This window comes from Tupaia chinensis, unplaced genomic scaffold (assembly GCF_000334495.1).
Source record: "Tupaia chinensis unplaced genomic scaffold, TupChi_1.0 Scaffold000052_1, whole genome shotgun sequence".
NCBI classification, from domain to species: domain Eukaryota; kingdom Metazoa; phylum Chordata; class Mammalia; order Scandentia; family Tupaiidae; genus Tupaia; species Tupaia belangeri.
Genome location: NW_006159510.1, coordinates 4888252 through 4898344, shown reverse-complemented (window position 1 = coordinate 4898344; position 10093 = coordinate 4888252). Strand labels below are relative to the sequence as shown.

General features: G+C 41.8%; 1 protein-coding gene across 1 annotated transcript in view; it reads right to left on the bottom strand.

The window, feature by feature from the left end:
- DIP2C (DIP2 acetate--CoA ligase C (putative)) overlaps positions 1-10093 on the bottom strand; it is a 213468-nt gene that overhangs the window by 138177 nt on the left and 65198 nt on the right. The window contains exons 6-8 of the mRNA XM_027775359.1: positions 4874-5008; positions 4490-4609; positions 3180-3377 (exon numbers count right to left, since the gene is read on the bottom strand). Coding sequence (XP_027631160.1) covers positions 3180-3377; positions 4490-4609; positions 4874-5008 — 453 coding nt within the window. The remainder of the gene's footprint in view (positions 1-3179; positions 3378-4489; positions 4610-4873; positions 5009-10093) is intronic.

The window sequence follows — 10093 nt, the reverse complement described above, 5'->3', positions numbered from 1 at the left end:
ATAAATCCTCCCTGAAAGCCAGGGAGAGTTTTTAGAAAGAAAATATTTGTTTTATGCTTTCAGATCCCTTTAGTGTGAACAATATTAGGCAATTACTGTTGAAACAACAGCCTTGCAAAGGGCAAAAGACTTTTGGCAAAATTCTTGAAATATACTTGATATTTTCACACCTGATATTTTTCAAAAAGGAAAGAAAATTAAGCTGTGTTTTAAACTGGAGAAGACAAAACAGTTCTTGACGCACAAAGGAGATAAGAAAGTGACGTGAACATCGTCTTATTACATATTAATTTTAATTTCCCTCGGATTTGAGTGAGGAAGCAGCACCTGCACAGAAGTGCAACTGCTGAGGAGGGAGTGCAGTGGGTAACGGGGGCTGTGTACAGCTGTCCTGGAGCACTGTGGCCACACGGCTCTGTCCATGATGTAAAACCAACCGAAAAGGCTAAGGGTGCCCAGCACTTCCTTAGCTCAAGCATCTAAACTCCTCAAAACATCTGGAGTAAATGCAAAGTTGTAAATTTAAGAAAATTTAAAAATCAAACCAAAAAGACAAACATGAGCCTTTGCTTGATTAAAAAACAAAAACAAAAACAAAACCCAGGTAAGGCATGATAAAGGGAAATGAGCTATACATTTATTTCTACTACTTTAAAATCATGAAATCCCATGGGTACTCTTTAGTTGGTTTTGTCTTTCTATTGGTAAGTGGAAACATTAGTATAAGGTCTTCTGTAAGTTATTCGTAACTTTCATTTTGCTATCTATATTTTTTATTAAAGATTCCAAGTTCCTCAGCAGGGAATTCTGTTACTCTGGGGCTTAACAGGAAACTAAATCTGGGGGGATGAAGGGCTACTACAAGAGTTTAAATAGTATGGCCCTTCAATTTTACCAAATTACTCTGTGCTGGAACAATTCTCATTCAATGAATGTTTTTCTGCATCTTCTCAGCAATATCTAGTTATTGGCCTATCTAGTCTTGTGTTTCAGTAGGACTAACTGTACTAACCAACATTTGCATTTTACACCCTGATATGTTATAATCAATCTTACATTTGGAAATGAAATGCTTTCTTATACTCCTTTAACAAGCAAAAAGTAAGACGGACCCACAGCATTAGTAGTATCAGTGATTAAAAATAATAAATATAGATGATTCAAGAGCAGGGGTTCAAATGCCTAATTGTAGACATGATGCCTTAAGAAATTCAGATTTTCATTCACGGCATTCAGTCTATGTGTTGCCCCTCAAATTTATCTTAACTTTACAAGAAGGGTAAATGAATCCACACTGACCTGGTCAATAACCCTTCCGTGGAGAGGAGGCTACACTTTATTCTTTTTTTAAGATGACAGACCCCTTGAGACCATTTATTCATCTCTGATTTCCCAAGCATAAGTACTGGGCCATCAAATGTGGGTACTTCAAAAACTTTGTGAAAAAATGCAAATAAAGGGTCAGCTTATTTTGGAACAAAACATTTTTGAAATCCATGAGTAGGTTTTTCAATAATAGGCATTTCCCATGAACTTTTAAAGACCTGATGTACATCTTAACATATACTGTTGATTATTACATGCACTCATGTACACACACAGGTTGGCCCTAGAATTTTCCAAGGCACACCAGTCTTGGAATAGTCATCTGCCAAGGGATAGTGATTCCAAGTACATAAGTGAGTTCCAGGCCTGGCCTCAGCCAGAGATGAGGGTTACACAGAAAGTCTCCCACCTTTTAGATAGCATAAAACTGACTTCCAAGAGTCTACTTCTAAAAAGAAAGAAATCAAGCATAGACCTCATCATGGCTGATAGTCTATCTATTTAAAACCACCCGATGGGGACCAGCAGTTGGCATAATGGCTATGCTGCTGAACTCCCACGTAGTCGCCTGCAGTTCAAGCCCCGGACCTGGTGGCTTAAATTCACACTGGGCGCGTGTGCGTGCGTGCCCAAGATTCTGAGAGGAGAATGCAGGAGAAGGGATTGTGGCGTGGCCATCGCCCCAGGGGGGTGATTTGTCCCTTTATGTCTCTCTGTCTCTCTCTATCTTTCTGGCGAGTGCACGCGCCTTATAGCAAAATATAAATAAACAAACAAACAAACAAATAAATAAATAAATAAAACAAACCACCTCACAAATCCATTAAACACAAAGGAACTGTCAAGCACAATGTGCTCCTAATACCAGCCCCACTTTCTGCCCATGAAATGCACCAGGCTATAGCTGATGTTTCTGGGCCCCTACCCAAAGGGCTGGACTCTGCCGAGCTTCCATGATTTAATTCTGGCTCTTAACCCCAATGGCTAACATCGAAGCAATTTCTTTTCTGTCTGCAATGAGAAGTGTGTTTATTTTATAAAAACAAAGCCAGGGGCCAACAGGTTGCATGGAGGTTAAGGGGTAGATCCCATATGGCTATAGTACTGGACCTGGTGGCTTGAAAACCATGCTGAGGTGCATGTGCATGTGTGCCCAAAAATCTCAAGAAGAGAATGGAAGAGAGGGGACTGTAGAATGGCCATCTCCTGTGGGTGGGTCATTTCTCACTTTCTCTCTCTCTCTTTGATGAACCCAGTGCCCTATAGCAAACTAAAAAACACACACAAACAAAAATAATAAAACTAAATGTTTAAAAAAGAGGGGACAATTGACCTCACTTATGCAGGCAAAAGTCATTTTGGTCTTTCAGTTATTAAGCTAGTTCTTTGCAAAGCTCAGATAGCCCGAAAATGATTTCAGAATATCCCTTCTCCACGGTTCCTTATTCCTGAAAGAGAAAAGTATTTCTCTCTTTTCATTTTTGATTTTGTTTTCTCTAATGATATATGCTAACGAGTTAGATATACATTCTTTAACTAGAAATATTTGCTGAAAGCATTTCAAGAAAATCAGATATACTCAAGTAACATCTAACATCTTATTAGAGAGGTAGGGTCACTGCTTGAAGTATCCAGTTCTGATTTTAACTCAAAAAACATTTGAGCAACTATAACTTTTCATACTGAAACCAAACAATTTTCCTTGAAACTTTTAGATTCCATTTACTTCTGTACTAGAAATGTAAAGTCGTGTAAAGACAAGTCCACCACCCAAAAAGACGTGTACCTTCCGCAGACTCACAGCAGTTACAGACAGGAATAAGCAACGAAAGCTGAATACCCTGTAGGATTACCGTAAGTGAGGATGTACAGAGGTTTCCCGTTTGTGTCCATGGTGGTCAGGCAGGGTGCCTTGGGCGAGATGGTTCCCCATCGCTGCAGCGCGGCTTCCAAAGACGGTGGCCAATTCGTGACCACTCCCAACTGCTCCCCGCGCATTGCCAGCATCTGGGCTCCCTCTGGCTTTGGTTGGTTCGGATCTGGTTGTTGAACTAAATACATTTGAATACAAAAGGTTTTCAAATTAAAATATATCTATATGATCATGGCTACTTTTTCATTCTTTTTAAAAAGAGGATAGGTAGTTCATACTTAAAGTATAAGTGTAGTAGCTAATAGAAAATTCTTTCTGAATCAAGGTTGTAATCTATAGTTTTGTGGAAATACCAGAGACATTTAATTCTTAACAATTTCCAAGGCAACCTGAGGGTGGAGAGCTTAGGGAGACCCAGGTATATACAACTGTGTGTAGGGTCTGGGATTGAATCAGCTACTTAAGGTTTCAGGTATTGACACACACTAGTAATTCTGGACTCTAAAGAGCTACATTGTACTACACTATGCCTGCTCTAAGTTTAATTTGCTACCACTATTCTGAATAACAATTTCATGGAGCAAGTCTTTTCCCAGTAACACTACAATAAATGCATCATGAAACAATCTGCTTTGTTCTTCAGTTTAAAGAGGTGAGAAACTGAAATTGTTTCTCTCACTTCTGGAAAAAATTTCTTTCTTATGGTTTATGATTGGCGATTTCTACTTGCTCGCCAGGAATTCGGCAATGACTTACTTATGGTTTATTGAATAAGAAAATAAGCAGTTTGTGTTTGATGTAATAAGCAGACCTTGTTGTCTGTGTTAAAATGCTCATGAGCATTCAGGGGTTAAGACACCAGCTGCTGCATTTGTAAAGAGTAGCAGAAAAAGGCAGAGACTAGGCCCATGCCACCAAGCTTATTCTTCATAAGCTCATTTAGAGGGACCTGCTTTGTGACAAGCTAAGGATTTCTGTAATTTACTTGCATTTCTGTAATCTTATCGGCCTTAAAAAGAGGCCTGGCTCCCAGGATAAAAACATATTCTGCTGAGGATGACAAACAAAACAGATTTGGAGAGCTGTCAGCTATACCAGGACTTGGTGTTCTAGTAGCATTGGCCACTTGGGAACAGCACCTACTCCCTCTTAGCTAGGTTCTCATCATCTAGTGAACGTCAAGATTTCTGCTCTGGAAAAATAAAAATAGCCTTGTAGAATGAGTATATTATGGTTTATGGGACCATAAGAATATCTGAAAGAAGTGGGAGTGAGAAAGGGTTCTTTTACCTTCTAATAATTCTTCAAAGTCATCAACAAAGAATTCTCGTAATGGTGGCCGTTTCGGTCGTTTGAGGGTATTGACAAGCTGCTGAATTTTTGCTGATACCCGGCTACTTACCGGTACTCCTGAAAAATAGCAACCAAGGGTGAGTAAACAAGAAACCACAGTGAGGTGGCCTGAAACTGAAGTTCATGGTCCCATCTACAGAGCTGTTATCATAGCCTGAACTTCCCACCTATAATGGGAGGTTCACAAAGGATCTGCTCAATTAAATTGACTTGATTAATCCACTTTTTATATAGAAAAAAGAAACATATTCACTCACGGGCACAGAAAGGCAGGTCAGCAGAAAGAGTTTACAGAGGAGGGGAAAACCTTTGAAGACTTACCATCCCCAGTTTCCATGAGCTCGGCATTGCCATACTTGGGTGCCGTCCGGGAGGTTGTGGAGCCCTGTGGTCTCTCCACTTGTATTGAGTGTTCTGAGGTGTAAGTGGTGACATCAGGAGGTGCAGAATGGTTTTCTATAAAGAAGCACATTGTGAGGTTTTCTGACAGTCCTGAGTTATTCTGAAGGCTAAGCAAGCAGCAGGGCCTCAAACGTGCAGGTAGAGACTGTGTTACCATCTGTTAGGATTTGGATAAAGGTTCATGTTTTGAAATGTGGTTCCTAGTGTAATGCAGTGGGAGGAGGTGAGGCCTAGTGAGCATGACTGGATCATGAAGGCATCGTTCTCATGAATGGATTAATGCTGTCTTATGAGATCCCGTGAATTCCAGCTCTCCTGAGGAGCTGTTAGTTGCTGTGTGAAGAGATAAGACTGCTATAAAAGAAACACAGCTGCTGCCAGGTTGGTCTCTGCATACACACCTGCCAGCTTCCCCATTTCCACCGGCTAGGTAGTGATGCTAGCCTGTCTTTGGACTCTCCAGCTACCAGAATTGAGAGTCATATAATCCCCTCTTCTTTATAAACCACCTAGCCTCGGGTATTTCTGCAAGCAACACAATAGTGGACTAAGACACCATCTGATATATTACTCTGAATAAAGTCTGCCACAAAAAACGGTCTGCACAAGGATGGTCTTTAAGATAATTTATGTTGGGGCTCAACTCATAGCACAGAATGAAGCACTGCAAGAAGCAAGCAGAATTCTTCATGGCCAACCAGGTTTGAGTTCTGGCCCCAGCAGTTTGAAAAACATGCCAGGCATAAGTACATGTGCTCAGGATCCAGATGGGATGGAGAACTGAAGAAAAAGTTTGTGGCATGACCAGGCCCTGTTGGGAAGTGCCTTCTCGCTCTCTCATATACAGAACACCCTTTGACATTAAAGATAAATAAAAAAAGATAATTTATACTGACCCAAATGGAACATTAGTTAAAACTTCACACATAATTTTGTAACAGGAGTCACACCAATGAATCACAGCAGCATTGTAAAATAGCCATTAGCAAGGTATTATGAACTTGCTTGCCCACAGAAGACAGTAATGTTTCTTCTCTGTCATAGGAGAGAGAATTAAGGGCTCAAGTTTTCGAGCCGGAGAGTCTGGGATGTGAGTGCCACTTCAGCAACTTCCTAGGGAGTGTGGGAAGTCTCTTAACCTCCGTGTGACTCAGTGTCTTTGCCTATCAAATAGGAACAGCATGACCTTGTAGGGTAGATAGATCGGTTAAATGAGGTAACGTATGTAAAGTTCTTAGGATAGTTCCTGATACAGGGTAAAATGTGTAAAATGTGAAGAAATATTAGCTATTTCATTACTTGTTTTATCATGATACCGAAGAGTCATTCAAAAATATGCTTATAAGCTAATGTGTACCCAGTGCTATGCTATGCCCAAGGAGATGGACAGTGGTTTCTCCCTACAGCACTCCTGGTGGCAAAGTGAAGTCATTAAATGATAGAAAACACATTTTTTATGCTTATTAAAGCAAGTATTAAGGAGTGTATGCCAAAGGGACTATCAATAACATTTTAAACACCTTAAGTTCCAACAGTGGATACTATATTACTAATTTTTATTCTCGAATCTTAACTATATGGAAACTTCAAGATCACCTCCATTCTACCTATTCAGTGTGGCAGAAACATAATATTCTGTGCCATTAAGAGCGGAACTTGGGACCAGCAGATAGTATAATGGGACTCCCATGTAGTTGACATGGTTTGAGTCCCAGACCTGGTGGCTTAAAACTAACACTGGGCACATGTGCATGTGTGCCCAAAATCCCAAGGGGAGAATGGAGGAGAAGGGATTTTGGCATGGCCATCCCCTCTAGGGGGCTGATTTCTCCTTTTCTGTCTCTCTGTCTCTCCAGTGAGCACACGTGCCCTATAACAAAAATTTCTCTTCAAACAAACAAATAAACAAACAAATGAGTGCAACTCATCCTAAAAAACCTTTCTTCTGGAGACTACCCACTTCAGTACTATGCTCAGAGGTCATTATGAACAACAAAATCACCAACAAGAAACACAAGAATGGCATGCAGAAGAATGTGGCACTAAGTAGGCCGTGAAAAGATACTTGTTTATAGTTTGGAGCTGAAACAAGAAGGCAGAGGTAGCCTTGTTCAACCTCCTCTGGGAACAAATGTATGTCCAGAAATGATCATGAAGTTGCTGCAAGATGGACTGGGGGGGAGGGGTGTACAAATTAATTTTAGCAAGTAGGCAGATTCATAAATACAGAATCTGCAAATAACAAGGATCAACTGACTAAAGGAGTGAGCTTGCATATATATTTATGGTCCTGTACAAGTAAGACTTATGGCTGGGGAAAGGGGATTCTGTACCTCTGTGAAGATTACAAACGTAACAACCCAGGGTGCCCAACTCATTCCAATCTGCCTTACCACTCCGGGAACTCTCGGATTCCGGAGCTGTGAGGCAGCATGTACAGAGCTGCATATAGGCCTTCTTAGTCTGCCCAGCTGGGTCCCTGGCCCTTTCTCATAACTGAGCCACCTGGGACCAGTTATGTAACTAAGTTTCTAAGCTTCAGGTTTCTTTTTCTGTAAGACAGAGATAATACCACCTGTTTTAAATGGATATAGTGAGAATTAAGTAAACATATACAAACATCCAAACTTTGCTCTTAGGTACTCATCTCTGCATGGTGATGAGATTCTGAATACTACGAGATGAACAGAGGCACACAGTGCACCCGAAGGCAGTTGCTGGAATTGGGTCTAGATCTTGGCATGTCTTCATAAGGCCTTACATGTCCTATCAGCCTCTAAACAGACTGCTCAGGGACAAGCTGAGTTTTCCATTCCTCATCTCCCTTTTCTAAGAGTATCCACCTTGTTATGGGTGAAATTGTATCCCGCCTCCCAATTCTCATGTTAAAGCCCCAACCCCTAGGACCTCAGAATGTGACTTCATTTGAAGACAGGGTCTTTCAAGAGGTGATTCAGGGCACTGGACTTCCATGTGGCTGATGGTGGTTTGAGTCCCAGACCGGGTAGCTTGCTTTATCACTTCCCTTCTCTCTTTCTCTCATTCTGTCCCTCTCTAGTCAAATAAAAATAAATAAAGTTGAATAAAAATAATTCTTTAATAAAAGAAAAAAATTAAAAAGAGGTGATTAAGGTAAAATGAGCAAGTTAGGATGGGCCCTAACCCAATGGGATGGGTGTCCTGATAAGGGGAAAAGATTCAGACACAGCCACACGCAGAGGGTTGGCCACGCGAGGACACAGGGAGAAGATGGCAACTATATGCCAAGGAGAGAGGCCTCAGGAGATGCTATCCCTGCCATGCCTTGATCTCGGCAGCCTCCACAACAGTGAGGTGATAAACAGCAGATGTTCTAAGCTGCCCGGCTAGTGGGTATTTCGTTACACAACTCTCACAAATCAATACACCCTTCAGGGCAATCTCTTAGATTTCAGCCCAGAAGAGGGGTGTCCACGTCAGAATGAAACTCAGAAACTGGACCATGAGAACTGGGGAGGGAGGGTTAGTGTAGAATCTGAGACTCTCACAGTGAGTGGTGGGGGAATGCTCACATGGCCCATCATGTTCAAAGCCAGATTTACCATTTTTATAGGCCCCATCTGTACATTTCTGTGTAGGCTTCATAACATGCTGCAAAAGGGTCTAATTCTCTCAACCTCCACCTTGTCATGGCCAAGGAATACGCCACTGCTGGGCCTTAAGGTTTCAGATGAAAGCACAGTAGATGCTAATGAATGTTAAGTAATACTTGAAAGCAGTCCCTAAAACAAAAGCAGTTAAGGTGTGAGCGTGCTGTATTTGATGTTATTCAGGTTCATGTGTTTAAGTTATGCGTAACTGCATCATGGGAGACACCCAATCATCTTTGTGTTGGGCGGCAGGAAAACTGTGGTGCTTCCACTTTGAAGTTGGGTAAAGTAATGACTCCAATATATCTGGTGATTAAAAATAGATGCGGTGACAGCTGGGTGACTTCAAAGTGATTTCCAAATTTATTTATATGCCACCTCCCCCTCTCCTTTTCAGACTCCTCACATATGCCACCGCTATAGGATCATAAGCCTGGCAGCTGGCTTCTGGTAGGAAGCCGGAGAAGTTCTGCTGTTGGAGTGACGCACACGCCCTGTTTTATTTGGGTGGAGATCAGGACTCCCAGTACCTGAGTCACTTATCCTTTCAGGAGTATTTTCCTGTATGTGTTCAAGAATTCCATATATAAAATACATGTAAGAAACACTTATTGATGGATCAAGAACAGTAACCCAGGTTAAAAGTGCAGGTTCAAGGTCTAACATGCTCATCAGCTTCCAGTCATGAAGCCCAGAAATCCCTATGCGCCAGAGACACTTTGATGACAAAGTGTCCTCATTGCAGGGGTGTGTATCTTCTGAGATCACCCACTTTCTTCAAGTCAACTTCCTACTATCTTCAAAGTCAAGGAAAAAAAATGGCCACCACCGGGACCAGCAGTTAGTGTATGGCTATGTCGCTGGACTCCCATGTAGCCAACCACGGTTCGAGTCCTGGACCCAGTGGCTTAGACTCACACTGGGCGTGTGTGCGTGCATGCCCAAGATCCCGAGAGGAGAATGGAGGAGAAGGGATTGCGGTGTGGCCATCCCCCCTGGGGGGTGATTTCTTGCTTTCTATCTCTCTGTCTCTGTCTTTCTGGAGAGCGCACACGCCCTATAGCAAAAACCTCTCAAAAAAAAAAAAGCCACCACCTTTTAAGTCACACAGCAGACATCATTTTCATTATAAACCTCATCCCTTAGCTGTCTGTGGTACCTTTACTTCTGCCTCCCCAAGAAAGCTTGGGCTTCCCCACAGGGCAGGTTCTGGCTCATCCATGCTAGTACCACTGCTGTTCTCATGAGTCCCTTAAGAATATGGAATCCAAGATGCACAAACAGGAAAGGCAGGAGACAATGCAACTGAGTTCAGACCATCAAGTCCCAAGTCAATACAATTCAATGGTTTTTACGAATCTGCAAGTTGTTGCATAAGTTAACTATATATATAAGTTAACTATATATATATATATTTTTTTTTTGGATAGATTTTTCACTGTAGGGCGCGTGCGCTCGCCAGACAGACAGAGAGAGACATAGAGACAGAAAGCGAGAAATCACCCCCCAG